We start from the raw sequence: 18,460 nt of genomic DNA on the forward strand, positions 1-18,460 counted from the left end.
ACTTTAAAATCTATGGAATTATAAATGGAACTAAATACTGTACAATCAGCAAGTATCTCTACTTCCAATCTTATGAAAGGAAAACAATTCATAAGCTGTTTATGCCAAATACTACCATTTTGAACTTAAACTTCAATATCCTGGGACTGAGATGAAAGACCTCCACAAATTTTGTTTAGTACAATATTTGATTCCAGCCAGTGGAGAATTTGTCCTGATTTTCTTTGGCTTCAGTTTTACTGATATCAAGGTTTATCACCTTCACCTCATGAATTTCATTAGATGGTTCACTTTTCAAGCATTCAGGTGTGGTGCTGAATGCTTGTTCAAGTGAAGTTGAAAAAGGGGAAAATAGCAAAGATACATCCAGTAAACATCAAAATAGTGGATATGGTCCAGTCCATCATGTGTAATGTCCTCCGCATCATTGAGCACATCTACATGGAGTGCTGTCACAGGAAAGCAGCATCCATCATCAAGGATCCTCCTTCCACCATCCAGGACGCGCTCTCTTCAAATTGCTGCCATCAGGAAGGAAGTACAGGAGCTGCATGACCCACGCCATCAAGTTCAGGAACAATTAAATTAGTTCAGGAGCCCTCAACCATCAGGCTCTTGAACCAAAGGAGATAACTTCACTTGCACCATCACTAAACTGTTCCCACAATCTATGGACTCACTGTCAAGGACTCTTCAGCTCACGTTCTCGATATTTATTACAGTATTTCTTTATCTTTTGTATTTGCAGTTTGTTGTTTTTTTGCATATTGTTTATCTGCCCTATCAGATACAGCCTTTCATTGATTCTATTATGTTTCTTGTATTTAATAAACATGCCACAAAAATACAAATTTCAGGACTGTATATGGTGACATATGTATTTTGCTAATAGATTTTTTAACTTTGAAACTTTTTCCTCAGAATGCAAATCAATCAAATCTAATCTTATCAGCCTATAAGCAAAACGATAGAATAAATCTACCTGTTCTCGTAAGTTGTACTTTGAATTCTCTACTCAGTGCTCACAGTAAGCTTTTGCCAGCTCCTTCTAACTTCATGTTCTATGGCAACCTTACTCAAAGTATGGGTAAAACAGTTGCATCCCAAAGACAAGAATGGCTATTTTTGACAAATACAGTGCCAAAAAAAAAGTTTTCACCCTGACTTGTGCTTTTCAATAACCTTTCGTGGAGTTGCTTGGAGTGCTCTTTTGTGTCCATGGTGGAGTTTTTGCCAGGATACTGACTCACCAGCAGCTGGAGCTTCCAGACACAGGTGTATTTTTACTCCAATCAACCCTGACTGCACACAGGTGATCTCCATTAACTAATTATGTCACTTGTGAAACCAAATGGCTGCACCAGTGATGATCTGGTGTGTCCTATTAAAGGGGGTGAATACTTATGCAATCAATTATTTTGTGTTCTATATTTGTAATTAATTTAGCTCACTTTGTCGAGATCTGTTTTCACTTTGACACAAAGGAGTCTTTTTCTGTTGCTTAGTGTCAAAAAAAGCCAAATTAAATCCACTGTGATTCAAGGTTGTAAAACAATAAAATATGAAAACTTCCAAGGGGAGGGGTGAATACTTTTTGTTGGCACTGTAGCGCCAATAAAATTGAAGTTAATGGTGTTAGACAGAAAATCCTCTGCAGGCCGAATCATGGTGGGCACAAAGGCAAACAGTTAAAGCTGATGGTCGTCCATCATTTCAGTATCAGAGTGTTAATCAAAATGTACCACAAGCTAATGTCCAAGGTGCGTGCATCTTTCATTGCTTTATTAGGAACTCCTGTTTTTCACACAACTGAGGTTTCCACCTCCTGTGTGAAAATGTCTTTGTAAAGAATGCATACCAGTCAGTTTAATTCACAGCTCTTCATTATGAAGTGGTTTGTAGCCGGACCCAGCAAGAACTGGAGGCAGACACACTGTATACTACACTTTGGAACAAATCACACAGATTAAAAATCTGTCCTTGAGAAAGAGTAAAGGAAGTAGACACTAAACATACAGCGCAGGTTTTTCATTGCAGAGTTATGGAGCTTGTTCGTTACTGCAGTGTGACTGTGACAGATGAAAGAGATTATCTAGTCATACGAGAAATGAAAAAAGTTGTTATACCAATAACAAGAACTTCACAAATTTACAATTCAGTTACAGGACCCCTTCTAAACACTAGTCTTAATATACAGGCTTGATGTCAAAAACAGGCAGTATCTGAGCCACACAGGGATCAGACAATGACCATCTTCACTGATAGAAAAACTAACAGCTCCCTTGTACAATCAACAGCACTATCATGTTACAACCCATACCAACTGTATTCTTGGTGCTACACAAAACCTTAACTAGACGAGCCACATAACAACTATGGCTCCAAGAACAAATCTGAGGCTATGATTCACCTCCTAACTTGCCAAAGCTTTTCCACCATCCAGAAAACAGAACTCAAGAGACTAATGGAATATTGTCTGCTTGCCTGGATGATTGGGGTTCAGACACCAAGTATCTTCATTGAACAGACATATACAGATGTCTCCCCACCCCCCACCTTTACAAAGGTAGAGCATTCCTATGAAACCTTTCTTAAGCCAAAATAGCGTAAAGCGAAGAACCATTAACTTACATGGGAAAAATTTTCATGAATGCAAAAATCCTCTTTGCAATGCGAAAAAAGGTTACTAATGTAGTTATTTTGTAAAAGCAAAGTGGCGTAAAGCAAACATTCGTAAAGTGAGGGGCACCTGTTTTCCAAGATGGTGGCTCATTATAACTTTAAGAGTGATTAGTCACAACCGATAAATACTGCATGCCCAGTGACACCATGTCCCATGAATGAATATCAAAAATATACACACAATTTAATGCATATTCCAGACAGAAGACAAATGTCATCTCGGGTTTCCAGTCAGTACAGGTATTGATTTTAACCAAAGTTTCAATGACCAACTCTGCCATTTTCATCAGAGATGGTGCCTGGGTATGCCTAGTCCAGTGGTATTTATACCCCCGTCATCTTTCCCTCCTGATGGGTTAACCATCCAATCAGGTGTCCGCTGTCCCACCTTGTTAATATCGATTTCCAGTTCTTAAGATTAAGACCTTTGTCTTTGCTAAAATTCTTTTACTCTAGTTTGATTTCAATGGCTTCCTTCACCAAGCAGTCCCAAAAGCCATCGGCATGACATAGTAGTTTTGTGCTGAAGTCTGGCCATCCTGGAGCTCAGGACCGCTGGCATTTACACGATTCCCTGACAGGACGCATGCCGGAAACCTGCATCAAGGAGCACAGGAGGTGTATCCATTTGGATTACCCAGAGAATCGACAGTAGAACATAGGATTGGCTTCGACAGCACAAAACTACAGTGCTGTGCCAATGCTTTTGGGACTGCTTGGTAAAGGAAGCCATTGATATAAAACTAGAGCAAAAGAATTTCAACAAATTCAAAGGTCTTGCTCTTAAAGAGAAGTGGAAATTGATTGGAAACAGCAGAAACCTGTTTAGATGAGGACTAATCAATCAGGACAGATAGACGATGGGGGTATAAATACCATCGGACTAGACATACATAGGCATCATCACTGATGAATACAGCAGAGTTTGTCATTGAAGTGTCAGTTAAAATTGCTATCTGTACCTGGCTGAAAGCCCAAGAAGAGTTTATTCATCATATACTCCAGGAAAACACTAGATCCTCTTTCGAATGTCCTTATGTCCTGCTCTAACTTAGAAAATAAACAAATATTTGGTCAAAAGTGTACATATTGAGGTAAGAGGTAGAGGGAAGCTTCAAGCCGAAAGCATCGCTTTTTATTATTTCTTAAAACCATACAATCGGTGTATCTGCCTTTGTGAATACCTTGCTGAACATAAATGGCCAGAATTTTTCTTTGCACTTGTGCAAGCCCTTTATTGCAGAGTGACTCTGCCAAGCTATCAAAATTTAGACTCAAGAAATTAAACACTCATCATGCCAAATAAAAGAACTTCCCAATTTCACTCCACACCTGTTGAATTTCTGCTCACCAAAAGCTGTAAATACTTTCCTTCTCTTGAACCTTGTGCAAATAACTCTTATGCTCCGCACTTGTCATCTGCAAACCTTTCCACGGCTTGTTCTTCCATACATAATTGTTGTGAATCACCATATCCCAAAAGATGCTAAAGTCTGTAAGCATGCATGACCAGGCTCAAGGACAGTTTCTCTCCTCTGAAACAAAACTATTGAATGCACTTCTTGTATGTTAAAATGGACTCTTGACCGCACATTCTACCTCTCGGCGGTCTTCCACCTTATTGTTCACCTACACTGCATGTTCTCGATCATTGTAACGCTATAGTTTGCATTCTTTTATTGTTTTTCCCTTGTACTATCTCGATGTGGTGAAATGATCCGTGTGGATGACATACAAAACAAAGTTTTCCACTGCACCGTGGTACATGTGACAATAATAAACCAATTCACAATTAATATTCCTTGAGCTCCATCTTTACACAAGTTGTGGCTCCTCACCACTACCTCAATGTGTAAAACCCGATCAGCTCTTAGAGACAATTGCCGTCACTCCTCATTCCATTCCTCGCCCTCATGTCCCTTCCCTGAGAATCCGAAGACCCCGCCGTCCACATTCCGCTTTCCATCCTTGTCTCCCACATCGCTATTTCAGCCCAGGATCTTGTCTCTGGCGCCATTCTTTGCACCCTCCCACAGGTGGATTCACTCGGAAGGTCCTGCACCTCCGAAATCGTACCGACTCCCTCCCATCCTCCCTCCAACTGACCATTCCCATTCCCAGCCCGCCCGCCCACCGGTCACTGCGCAGCATCCCCCCTCATTCAGCCCGTCCCCGCACCCACTCACCATTGTGATGGACCCAGGCAGGTTTAAGTAGCTTCATGCTGGGCCGCGGGACCTGGGGCTCAGGCACGAGCCTCTCGGTCTCGGTGTCGGTGTCACTGTCCCAGGGCGGCCCGGCCTCTCGCTCCGCTCCGCCGGAAGGGAGCAACACACTCAGCGCTCCCCACAAACCTCAGTGCCCCGAGCACAACGGCTCGGGAAAAATATCAAGGTCACCATAACCGTTCCGAGTATCAAATAAAGCTCAAAAAGTTCGATTAGGTGTATAATTTTCAATCATATCTCGTTGTAGTTGTAAAATATATACTGAGGCTTGCAAATATTAAGGCTTGAGCAAAGACTTCTAATCCCCATTCATTCATTTGGTTGCAACTTGTTCAGCGTTCAACAATACCTCAACCATCCCGACCTGTTCCATTACTACAGAGAAATATTCAATTATTCTCTGACTATATTCAAATAAACATTACATCTACTATAAACTCAGAATATGTATGTACGGGAAGATCCCAGATATTAAAAAAGAAATAATGGCCGAATCACCTGGTTCCGTTGTTTACACTGGGAAATAGATACTGTATTTTTTTTTGTCTGAAAAGTGTCTGGAAACCCTTAAGATCATCTGAAAAGTTGAAGGTGTCATTTATTTTTTATTTTTTTATTTATTTATTTCAAAAGTGGAGCATTTCTGAAAGATGTCCAACGTCCGTATTGTATACAAGTCACCTAGTTGTTTTTAAAAGGTAACATTAACGGATACATAATTTGGAATCATATAAGCAGTTTCCATGATTGTTTGTAGGAACTAGCAAAAGACCTAGGCAAATTACTCACTACAACAAATTACTAGATGTGAAAAAGAAAATAGTTATGCAAAGCAAATTCCTGTTGTATTTGAGAGACAAAACTAAATTAGGGTCATGGCAGGAGGCCAGGTGGCATTAAAGGCAAAGGATAAACTTGATTAACACAATCGTGTTTTACTTCACTTCGTCTCAACGCTCAGTTCTTTATGAAAATTCGACAATACACGTTCAGTGCAAATCTATTGTTCAAGTTTTGACAAGTTTTAATATAATGTTTTGGCGAAATCAAATATCTAATTTATAAGGCTTTTCTATTTATTTCAAGACTGAATTTTAGGCGCTCTGACACTGAAAAGTATGTATTTTAGATTGTAGTCGCTCCAGTTGCATGCTTCATAACGATTTTAATATCCTTTAAGAATTTAGAGTAAATGTTCAATTATAAAAACGACTACTGCTGCCGATATTCTGCGATCCTTGATCTTGTAGGTTGGGAAGGGAACAATTGTCATGAATTGTGTATCCGAGTCGGATAATATTATGTGGGGAGAAGTGGCTGGTGGTGGTGCACCGCTGGAAGTGGCTCGGGCAATGTGGGCTGGTTGTAGAAAGGAGCTGTGACGACGTGAAGGACTCAAGGTGCCCCGGTTAACATGGCGTGGATGGCTCGGCCACTCCTCGGCTTGATGTGAGTATTATAGGAGTGGAGAGGCCATAACTGGTGGCGTCCAGCCTGAGGGAGGCAGAGGCGGTGATGGTATACGGCCCTGGGGAGCGGCGGCACCCGGCTGTGCGAGTGGATTTGTGGCGATATTAATCTCCTGGGCACGCTTGTTCCTAAAACCATCACAGTACTCCTCGAGACAACGGACTCCCAATAGTTAAATAAAGGTCTTGCATTTATATAAAACACGGCGACGGGGGAATCTGAATTCGATCAAGTGAATCCATGGAGGAGTATACTTAAAGGAGAACGGAAAGACCAAACGAGTGCATTATATAACTTTAACAAAGAAGGTTAACGCGAATCCAAAGACATTTTATAAGTGCATTAGGGGGAGAGAAGGGAGGTTATTAGACAGAATAGTGGAACTGCAGGAATTGGTTGATGAATATTTCTCCTCTTAGCCGTGGAGAAAGACATAAAGATGTTAGTTAATGGAATGCTCTGGTGATGACTTGCAACACAGCAAAGGAGATGCTGGATGTCTTAAAAACTATTAGGGTGGTTAAATCTCAGGGGCTTGATCGGGTATATCCAAGTACACCCGAAAGCTAGAGAATAAAATGTGGGATCCTTGGTTGAGATATGCTCATCATCGTTAGCGACAGTTGAAGTGCCGGAAGACTGGAGGGTGGCTAAGGCCATGCCTTTATTTTAAATCAGCAAAGGAAAGGCCCAGGACCAGTCAGCCAATCATCTGTGGTAGGTAAGTTACTGGAGGGATTCCGAGGGATACGTTTCATGTGTGTTTGGAAAGACGAGAAGTGCTTTGTATGTGGGAGACTATGTGGCCTATGCTGCAGAAAGACGGGAGGTGAATAAGGATAGTCAGCATAGTTTTGTATATGTGGGAGACTATGCTGCAGTTTCCTAATAAATCTCCTTACTCTCACCTGAAACTTGCACTAATCCTTGATTCTCCAACCCAGTGGGAAAAATGTGCATTCACTGTATCTCTGCCCCTCATGAGTTTATATATCTCTGTAAGGTCACCCTAATCCTGCTCCCTAATGAATAGAGTCCAAACCTGCTGAACCTCTCTCCATAACCCAGTCCCTTGAGTCCTGACAACACACTTGTTAATCTGCTCTGTACCCTCTGAACAGTTTAATAGCATCTTTTCAGTGGTAAGGTGATCAAAACTGAAAACAGTATTCCAGATGTAGCCTCATCAATATCTTGTTCAACGGCAACGTAACCACCCAACTTCCATTTATAACACTCCAAATGACGAAGTCAAGCATGCTAAAAGCCTTGTTCACCACCCTGTGAAACCACTTTTGAGAAACCATGTTGTTCTATTAAGTCTCTCTGTTCTACAACACTCATGGGCCCTACTATTCACAGTGGAAATCCTACCCTGATATGTCTTCCCAAAATACCCAGCAGTGATCTGAATTTAAATTCCATTTGCCTTTCACCAGCCCTCTTGCCCAACTGCTCAAGATCCCTCTGCCATTCCTGACAACCTCCTGATACCATCTATTTTACTATCATCTGCAAACCTGCTGACCATGCCTTGTATATTCTCGTCCAAATCACTGATACAGATGAAAAAATAGCAATATGCGGAACCATATCAAACTGTACTTGGGATTCCAAATAGACTACATCTATTGACCTCCCCACTTTGAACTTCTTCATTATTTTTTCAAAAAACACTATTTGGGAGTGAGCTGAAGAGGAAGTGATTGAGACAGGTACATTAACAACATTTAAAATGAACTCAGTCGAGTACATGGATAGGAATGGTTTAGTGATGTACAATAGGTCAAACATCGGCAAATCGCTCTACCTTAGATGGGAAGGCATGGCCCAATTGAGCCAAATGGCCTGTTTCAATGCTGTATGACTATGACTCCCAAAAGGCGTTATCACATCGCCTTTGATAACAGGCATTATCTGTGATGTGCACCTATAAGGTAGGAAACAGAGTAGCCAAATTCTTGTCAATTGTAATACCAAACATTCTGCCATTAATCCTACTGGTCAGTGAATAAACATTGTGTGGTGTGTAGTGAGTTTTCATGAGATCTTCAGCATTCTCTGCCCAAAAGACAGTAGAGGCTTATTAATTGTGTATATTCAAGAGGCAGTTTGATTTTTTTCTTAAATATTTAAGGGAATCGGGGTATTAGCACTGAAAAGAGTGAAACGTTCTCAATGATTTTAATGGATCATGGAGTAGGCATGAGAGACTAAATGACCCATTTGTACTTGCGTCTATTTATGTTCTTACCTTCTTATGAGAACAGATTTGTGGACTGAATCTGTTGCTCAAAATATGACTCTCCTAACAGTGCAGCACTCCACTCCACTAATATCAATCCAGGTTATGAGTTCAGGAAGCAATTTGAAGTCAACACTGGTAACGGATAAAATTTTGATCTTGACTTTGGATTGACTCAAAGAATACAAGATTTTGCTACAAGGAGATAGCATCCTTTGATGGGATTTGAATGAAGCTAGTTTGAAGAAGGAGACAGTCCCAGTCGGACAGAAATCTCGCTTCATCCTGCTGAACGTGAGATCATTATTGCAAACAGAAAACAGACTGTTTGGATTAGCAGAACTATAGTGTCTGTGTGCATTTCCTGAAAGCGACGTTCTTTCCAGAGTTTCTCACAGCTGACATTTTGTTTTTCTGTCATTTTTAGAGTCTGAGATGTGAGAAGCTGTTCTGAAAAGGAGCTAACTTTGTTAAGGCAACATTACCAACCTTGGGTCTTTTCTCTTCCAGTCCTCGTGCATTGTCAAATGCTTCGGTTCGAGGCAGCCACTGGCATACATCCCTGCTGGCACTCAGAGAATCTTTGCCCACGAGGTACAGTATGTAGTACGAGTTTTGTCCTACCTAAGCAACTGCCTGAATTTGTATCAGAAAATAGTCCACTCTGTGCTTTCTCAGCAATCAGATTCTGGTGGAGATTTATGTGAAAATCCTTTCAAGTGCCTTACCTCAAGTCCATCTGGCCCAGGGTTCACTTATTTGCAGACAAATATTATAGGAATGTGATTGGCATATATCTGCAGTTATTATAAAATAAAATGAAGTGCAATTTAGGATAAATATTCCATTATAGGGAAAATAAGCACGAAGGTAAAGCTGGAAATCTGAAACAAAGAGAAAACTTGTTTAAAAGATGTGCATTTGTCGACCAGAACAAGAGGAGAATGTTCAAATGAAAATCAAAACGAAAACTGCACAGTCTGGAAATCTAAAATAAAACAAGAAATGCTAAAAATACCCATTGAGTCAGGCTGCATCAATGGAAAGAGAAACAGAGAGAGAGATCAAGGGAAAAATGTAACAGCTGTTTCATTAATACAAAATAAGAATTGAGTTTTTACGTATACTGTCTACTAAATAATATTCAGTATAAGACTCCTTTCCCAAAATATCATCACTACATTTATTCTTATTCCTCTTGGGTTACCTGTGTCATCTGTTGCCAGGTAGAGCCCTATCACGTTCAAGCATCGACCATCTTCCCAGCCTGGTAAAGCATGTAAAATAGAACCAGCAAGGGGCTGTGAAGTTATTAAGTTGGGAGAAAATACTCCATGAGAAGCAAGTCCAAAATTTGCTAGATTCTCATTTATTTTTCTTTTCCTTCTGTTTCAGTAATTTACAATTTTTGACTGAATTGTACCCTTGTTCCCTCCTTCTCTGGCTCCATAGATTTTGATTGAACATCATTAGATCTTTTGGCATTGTCCTTGTTTATCCCTTCAGCTTGATACTTTTCAGGAAACTGATCCTTTCTAAAGTTTTTAAATACAGCCATAATCCTATCCCAAAACTTTTGTCTGTTGGGTTAGTGAGATGTTTAACTCAAGCATAAGAGTCAATGTGATAAGAATGGATGTGGCTGTGCTACGAGTAATCTGGAATCATGCAAAATACCTGAGGAACACTATCCCTGACTGTACCAGTGAATTAACACTCATCACATTGGAGATCATGAATCTTTCCCCCAGTGTGTCTACCACACACTACCTAGATCTACACTGGCAAAATCACTAGGAAGATCAAATGGGAGAAGTTCAAAGTAAGCTTATTATCAATTTTATGACACAATTTTTTTGCAGGTATTTACAAGGGGGGTAAATAGAAATACAATGGAATTTAAATTAAAACTATGCATTAGCAGACAAAGTCTGACATCCCTGCCTCCCTGTAAATGGAAACACCAATGTGCAATAGAAGACAAATTATGCAAATAAAAAATTACTGAGAATGTAAGTTGTGAAGAGTCTTTGAAAGTGTGTCTGTAGATCATAGTGGTCGTAGGAGGTCAGAGTGATGGTGAATGAAGTTATCCATGTTGCTTCAGGAGCACCTTGGTTATAAGGTAATAACAGTTCCTGACCTGTGTGCTGTGGGATCTGCGGCTCCTCTACCTTCTTCCTGATGAGAACCCATGGTGAACTGGACCATATCCACTACTTTTTGTAGGATTTTCCATTCAAGGACATTGGTTTTCCATATCAGGCTGTGATGCAAGCAGTCCATATACTGTCCACCACACAACTATAGCAGTTTGTCAAAGTATTAAATGTCATGCCAAATCTTTGCAAGCTTCCAAAGAAGTCGAGGCACTGTTGTGCTTTCTTCATATTTGTATTTATGTGCTGGGCCCAAGACAGGTCCTCTGAAATGATGACACCAAGAAATTTAAAGTTGTTGACCCTCTCCACCTTTGATCCCCTAATAAGCACTGGCTCATGGACCTCTGGTTTGCTCCTCCTCCTGGTCAGCTCTTTGGTCTTGCTGACATTGAGTGAGAATTTTGAAAATCAACCAGATTTTCAATCTCCCTGTTGAGATGCATCTAGAGATCACTAATATTGTTAGGAATATTATGCTAGGGTCTTGGGGAATATTGAGGGCCTCTTAAAAGTCCATAGATCCTTGAAGGTGACAACGCAAGTAGACAACATGGTTAGGAAGGCACACAGGATACTGGCCTTCATTTTATCAGGACCCTGAATACACAAGTAGGGAGGTTTTCTTTTTATAATACCTAGGTCAGACCTCAGCTGGAAGTCTGCATGCGGTTCTGTTCACAACTTATAGGAAGGACGTGATAGTACTGGAGAGGGTGCAGAGAAGATTCACCAGCGTGCTGCATTGGATGGAGCAATTGAGCTATGGGGAGAGACTGGAGAAGCTAAGTCTACTCTCCCTGGAGCAGAGGAAGTTAAGAGAGGACATAATTGAGATGTATGAAATTAGAGAGGTATAGATGGGGCAACATTTCTCCATATCAGAGCTAGATAAAACAAGAGGACCTAGATTTGGGGTAGGGGAAGAAATGTAGAGTAGATATGAGGGGAGCTTTGTTTACCCAGAGTGTAGTAAGTACTAGGAATGCACTGTCTGAGAATGGTTGAAGCTAGGCAACTGCTTCAGTTAAGCAGTTAACAGCACTTAAGAAGTCCAGGAGTCATGTCCAACATGGCATGCACAAACATTTTATTGGCACACAGCATGCAATGCTGCCTCAGGATTGTTTAAATCCCGCTCATAATAAAAAGATAGATAATGACAATCTTCACTGCCAAATTAAGAATTTCTATGTTCAGGTCATTTGAAGAAACTGTAAAATACATCAAGTATACAGACAGCGTAACATGAGACAAACTGAATTTGGAAGTGTTGCAGTAGAATGATATGAATAGTTTTGAAATGCAATTGATTGATTTACAAGGAACTCAATTTAAAGGCAAACATTTGTCAACTTAAGAGTTGAAGTGGAGAATATTGAAAGAGATCAGTTAGTACTAGATCAAAGTTTAAAAATCCAGATAATGGGGTTCTGAAACTCTGGAATTTAATTCCTGAAACTTTTAACTGCCTGAAAAATCTTCCAGTGGCAATATTAACTGTATTGTCATTAACATATTCATGTGAATCTGTGTTTTCAGTGATGAACACTGCCCTGTTAAGTCTAATTATAGGAGTAGACTTAGTGATGAAACTAGTCCAACATGCATAGCTCTCAAAACGATCGAATACAAGCCATATATAAAATATTTGTCACCGTCAGTGGAGCTACAAAAGTCTCACGGAGAAAAGAAAGGAAAGTTTCCTTCAAGGGTTCCCAAACTTTTTTTATGCCATGGACCAATATATCATTAAGCAAGCATGGACCCCAGGTTTGGAAACCCGCTTTGATCTTTTATGAGTATGCACCGAAGTTTATAATTTCACGTTCTGATTACTTATGTTATATATGAGGTACAATAACAACACTATATAGAAATGATGTTACTTTTCAATTCTTATTAAAAGATTAAAATTAATAATTTTGAACAGGTTTTCAAAAATCCATTTATTTCAATCTGTCTCAATTATACTTATTAATAGTAAAACAATGAATAATGTAAACAATTATTTACATGAATACATGTAAATAAGCAACAGGACTCATCTTTTTTTGTGAAAGGCCATAATTATTGTTGCTAATTCATTAATCGATGTTAATCTCTACTCAGAATCAGATTCATTTATGTATTACATATACATCAAAACAAGGACCCCCACCATCCAGGCCATGCACACTTCTCGCTACTACCATCGAGTAGGAAGTGCAGGAGCCTTAGTTCCCACACTACCAGCTTCAGGAACAGGAACAGCATAGATAACTTAACTCACCTCGATTATGAGCTGATTCCATAACCTATGAAATAACTTTCAAGGACACTACAGCTCATGTTCTCAGTAGATTCTGGTTAATTGGGCTATCGGTTAATCGGGGCAGCAGCTTATTATGAAGAAAAACAATAAATCAGGAAAATTGCAGGATTCCTTTCGTTTATTTGGGACATTGGGGCAGGAGATTGTGCTGAACGGTTTCTAACTGGCGTTAGTCGCGTGCACTTGTGTGGCCATTAGGCACTGCACCATACTTCGAGTGAACAGTTTTTTAAATAGTGTTAGTTCCTTGTGTTTATGTTCAAAAAGCAGTGATATTTGTCAGTGATAATGGTGAGAAATAAGCAGTAAGACAATTCAGAACTGTTCACTGTAGTATCAAGCATTCAGGCTTGGAGATGCCAGAAATGGCTGAGAGTGAAAATGAAATGATTTCACTACTTCAGCAACTTAGGATCTATGAAGAATTTGAAGGTAATGACAATCGTCTTGAATGTTACAGTGAAAATGAAGACTTGGAGGATACAATCGTTGAGAGTATTGCATCAATGTGTCTGCACTGATTTTGTTCATTTACAGTCATTCAAGAAAACACGTCAGCAAAAAATGAATGGATTCCTCTGTCGATAACTGTTAGGAACTAATACACAGTATTATAGTTATGTTGTATTGATAGTGTTCTAATTTGTTCTGTATTTCATGTAAATACACAATGTGTTACTCAGTTGAAGGTTCAATTTGTTCCTGATGAAGGGTCTCAGCCTGAAACATTGGCTACCCTTTTCTCACAGATGCTGCCTGACCTGCTGAGTTCTTCCAGCGTTGTGTACGTGTTACTCAGTTTGTCTTTTCTATACCTTTTTAACTATTTCCATGAAACTTTGACTAATTGGGGCAGCAGCTTAATTGAGCTAAAATGTACTGGTTCTGAAGTGTCCCAATTAACTGGAATCTACTGTGTATGCTTGTTTATATAAAACTTCTTTATTTTCCTGTAATTGCCTACAAGGCAATGAATCTCAGGGTAGTGTGTGTGTGTGTGTGTGTGTTTGATAATAATTTGATTGACTTTGTGATAATTTTAATTACAGTTTTAAAAATATAACACAATTAATGCTGTAAATCTAATAATCTAACAAAGTTTATCATTATCTTTGAGCCTGATCTGCTTGCGCTGTGTGAGCCAAATAAAAATTGTCGTTCTCTGGAGAGAACATAGAAAATATCAACTAATCTAGCCACTTTGCAGCAACTGTTCATACTTTCAGGGGTCAGGAAGAGAGAATATATGGATGAATTAAATTATTCAATTAAATTTTGAGAATGGGAAACACTTAAATAATGAAGTTGCTGTAACTCAATGCACATCCAACAAATTTATTGACATCTGTAATCAAAACCCTTGCATCGAATTGTGTTATATTATTTTGGTTCAAAATGAATGTCAGTGATTTCCTCAAGGCTTAATTCCGACTTTGATTACTGTTTCTGCTAGGTCAGGGAGTAAACCTGATCAAACGTGTTCATCATCACTGGATTTCTCCTTTGCTAGAGTGGCAACAGTAAAAACTAGGAGCAGATCTCCTTGCCATCATGTTGATAGTGAGGGGAGGCTGGGGAGCGAAGATGCAGACAAAATTAATCCACTTATTCAATTTGCATGGGCTAATTTATTTTGCAGAGCTGAGCCTAAGAAAAAGAAAAAAATGGATCCCAGAAGAGAGCTGGCGGTGAGAGACCGTTTGAGAAAGAAATTGAAGAGATTGGAACGGGTTCCACCAGAGCTGATCCCAATTGAAGACTTTGTCTCTCTCACAAAGTTCTTTGAAGAGTCCAGGTTTGTGTAGTCTGAGAAACTAGATTTCAGGTGGAAATATATGCTTTTCTATTGTTTTCTTTCTTTCTTTCTGTTATGAGATTTCTTCGCAATTATTGCTGTTAAAAGTTTATTTTCCAGCCTGGACTTTATTTTCATGTTATGGAACTGCCTTGGTGTCATCATCATTATTTATCTTCCTACAAATGGTTAAAAGGCCCCAGGTGCAACCTGGAAATGTTAATTGCCTCAGGTAAAGGTGCAGGAAAAGGAAGTTATGGTGAGATACGAGGTATAACCCAAATGGACAGAAGTAGTGAATGCAGGTGAAGAGAGCAGAGTACATCTAAAAAAAATTTTAAACTAATATATTCTTCAGACAGCTAAAATGTTGATTATATTTATATTAAGCTTGTAACACAAGGGGAATGTGTAAATCTGGTGTGCCAGATTTCAGTCAACCAAAGGCTCTTTGAGCATCAATAAATGAATTAGGAGCAAGAATGAGTTATTGGCCCTTGAAGCAGAGACCAACATTCAATATGGCTTACAGTTTCAAGAAAATGTTTGTGAACCCTTTGCGATTACCTGGTTTTCTGCATTAATTACTCATAAAATGTGGTCTGATCTTCATCTAAGTCACAACAATAGACAAACACAATCTGCCTAAACTAATAATACACAAACATTTCATGTCTTTATTGAGCACATTGTTTAATCATTCACAGTCCAGGCTAGAAAGTATGTGAACTGGCATTTAATAACTGGTAGAACCTCCTTTAGCAGCAATAATCTCCACCTAATGTTTCCTGTTGGTGCTGATCGATGAGGAGAAATTTTAGACCATTCCTCCATACAAAACTGTTTCAGTTCATCAATATTTCTGTGATACCCTGCATGAACAACCCTCTTCAGGTCATGCCACAGCATCTCAATTGGGTTAAGGTCTGGACTCTGACTTGGCTATTCCAAAAGACAAATTTTCTTCTTTTTAATCATTCTTGTTGTTCATTTACTCTTGTCTTTCAGATCACTGTCTTGTTGCATCATCCTGCTTCTATTAAGCTTCAGGTGACAGACTGCTACCCTGACATTCTCCTGTAAAATGTCTTGATACAATATTGAATTCATTGTTCCCTCAACAATTGCAAACTGTCCAAGGCCTGAGGCAGCAAAGCAGCCCCAAACCATGATGCTCCTTCCACCATGCTTCACACTAGGGATGAGGTTTTGGTGTTGGTGTGCATTTCTGCCAACAAGTTCAACTTTTGTCAATCTATCCACAGAATATTATCCAATTGGAATTGTAAAGCCAGGTAGCTTTTTGCAAACTTGAAATGTGTTGCAATTTTTTTTTTGGAGAGCAATGGTCTTCCATGAACACCATTCTTGTTTTTCTTAAAGTGTCCACCTGAACAGAGACTTTAGCAAGTGCTAGAGATTTCTGCAGGTCTTTTGCTGTTACCCTTGGGTTCTTCCCACACCTCCTTCAGCATTGCACATTGTGCTGTTCGTGTGACTTTTGCAGGACACCCTCTCCTTGGGAGAGTTAACAACAGAACTGAATTTCCTCCATTTCTAGATTATTTCTCTTACTGTGGACTGATGAACATTCAGGGCTTTAGAAATGCTTTTGTAGCCTTTTCCAGCTTCATGCATCTCTACAATCCTTATTCTAAGTTCCTCTGAAAATTGTTCTGATCGAGGCATGGTGCACATAAACAGATCTTTCTTGAGAAGAGCAGGCTCTGTCAGTAACCTCGCTTTGTGTGTCTTTTATAGAACAGAGCACTTCTACACCCCACACGTCCAATCTCATTGATTGAAACACCTGACTCCAAATAGCTTTTGTAGAAGGCATTATACTCCAGAGGTTCACATACTTTTTTGAACCTAGTTTGTGATTGTTTAAATGGTGCATTCAGTATTGATGAGAAGTACAATTGTTTGTTATTAACTTAGGCAGATTGTGTTTGTCTATTGTTATGACTTAGATGAGGATAAGACCACATTTACATAACCCTGTTGCTAACAGATTTTGTAATTTTCATAATGCTGTTTATGGGAAATGGCTGTACACAATTGACTACAGCATGTACCTTAGAACTTCCCACTGTCACAAAGATCCACAGATTATCCTTTATTTTGTTCTTCTTTCAATTAAAACTTTGAAACAAGATTCCAAATTACTCCCAAGACCTACAGTTTTAAAGTAGTAAATTCTGGCAAACTCCCTTAATTAATATCATTGAAGATTAATTAACTACTCATTCATTTATAATTTGAGTGAATAAAATTCCCTAAACAATCTGTGAAGCATCCTATTATCACTTGAAGAATGACACAGCTGGTTAAACCCAAAACCTCCCAGCAGGAGACCCAAGTTCAGTCCTGATCTTTGTTGCTGTCACTGGGGTGTTTGTATATTCTTGTAGTGACCACAGTACAGTTTCCTTTCACGTGCCAAAGATGTGTAGGTTTACATGTCACTTGTCCATTGAATTTGCCCACACAGTGTTGGTGAGTGGTGGAACTTTGGGGAGTTGATCGGACTGTGGGGATAGTGAAAGTGGGTTACAGTTGGATCAGTGTGGATAATGGTTGATGGTCAGCCTGGACCTGGTGGGTTGAGGAGCCTCCTTTTGTGCTGTTTCTGATTATTCTATGACAATCTCCAGTGCAGATACTGCAAACATAATTTCAGGCCAGAAAGTAGAGTGCTAACCTTGTTTACTAATGACGACCACTGGAACAGCTGAATAACATTATCTATGTTACCTAGAGTTCGAGACCCACCCAAACTGACGGAGGAAGAGAGTGAGCGACGAGCACTTCTGATGAAGGAATGGTCACAATATAAGCAGAAGGAACATGAAAAGGAACAGGAGATGATACAGTCCATGATAGACGCACAGCACGAAGCTCTACAAGAACTGCGACTTGAATCAGAGGACTTGTACCAGGCTGCCATTAAACAAGACCAAGGACTTTTCCCATTGGAACTACCAGGATGTAGTTACACTCCTCCTATAACTGACTACCAAGCACCTGATGGAAAATACAGAGATACTACCAAAGTTTATACTCAGTGATGTGTATGAGAACCCTTTATTTTCCACTTGTCCTTTAAAACTCATTTTTCTAAATAAATAGTCATAAAGTGAATGTAATACTGCAGTATTTATGGAATATTTCCAAGTAGCAAGTTTTCAGAAAAGTTGCCATCTCCTTGAATGCTTATCAGTGCTCTTTGAAAACTGTGGTAAAAATACATGTAGAAATTAGTAATAATAATGTTAATTGACTAGCTAACTAAAGAGAAAATGGGGGCAAAAACCCATTTGGAAATCTCAAAATAAAAGCACAAAATACTACAAACAGGTGACATCGGTGGAAAGAGGTTGAAGATCCTTCAGAAGAGAGAGGGAGGGGGAAAACGAGCTGGTTTTACGCTGCAGAAAAGGTAGAGGTGAGAGGGGTAGGACATACCTACCACAGCAAATTCATTGCTATGGCACAAATCTACAGGTTGTCCAGTTGGGGGAAATTAGAGAGAACATGCAATGAGAGTGAAAGGGTGCAAAGTGC

At 39.5% G+C, this 18,460-nt stretch overlaps 2 protein-coding genes across 3 annotated transcripts in view; one reads left to right on the forward strand and one right to left on the reverse strand.

The window, feature by feature from the left end:
• Nucleotides 1–5,024, reverse strand: part of hira (histone cell cycle regulator a) — a 129,551-nt gene extending 124,527 nt beyond the window's left edge. For both annotated transcript variants that reach the window (XM_073055706.1, XM_073055705.1), the window contains exon 1: nucleotides 4,869–5,024. In XM_073055706.1, coding sequence (XP_072911807.1) covers nucleotides 4,869–4,905 — 37 coding nt within the window. In that variant the 5' untranslated portion in view covers nucleotides 4,906–5,024. The remainder of the gene's footprint in view (nucleotides 1–4,868) is intronic.
• Nucleotides 5,025–6,200: 1,176 nt separating this feature from the next.
• On the forward strand, nucleotides 6,201–18,042 carry LOC140732970 (large ribosomal subunit protein mL40-like). Its single transcript, XM_073055701.1, has 4 exons — nucleotides 6,201–6,359; nucleotides 9,136–9,219; nucleotides 14,738–14,893; nucleotides 17,655–18,042. Exons 1-4 carry the CDS (start codon nucleotides 6,325–6,327, stop codon nucleotides 17,962–17,964), a joined length of 585 nt encoding a protein of 194 aa, XP_072911802.1. The 5' UTR covers nucleotides 6,201–6,324; the 3' UTR covers nucleotides 17,965–18,042.
• Nucleotides 18,043–18,460: the final 418 nt, after the last annotated feature.

The sequence above is a fragment of the Hemitrygon akajei genome, chromosome 9, assembly GCF_048418815.1.
Source record: "Hemitrygon akajei chromosome 9, sHemAka1.3, whole genome shotgun sequence".
Taxonomy (NCBI): domain Eukaryota; kingdom Metazoa; phylum Chordata; class Chondrichthyes; order Myliobatiformes; family Dasyatidae; genus Hemitrygon; species Hemitrygon akajei.

What these genes read in the sequence shown, in the direction of transcription:
- LOC140732970 (XM_073055701.1), top strand. Translation starts at nt 6,325, where the DNA reads ATGGCGTGGATGGCTCGGCCACTCCTCGGCTTGAT. An exon ending in AGAGAATCTTTGCCCACGAG is followed by an intron (nt 9,220 to 14,737) that starts GTACAGTATGTA and finishes TTTATTTTGCAG; the next exon opens with AGCTGAGCCTAAGAAAAAGA. An exon ending in AAGTTCTTTGAAGAGTCCAG is followed by an intron (nt 14,894 to 17,654) that starts GTTTGTGTAGTC and finishes TATGTTACCTAG; the next exon opens with AGTTCGAGACCCACCCAAAC.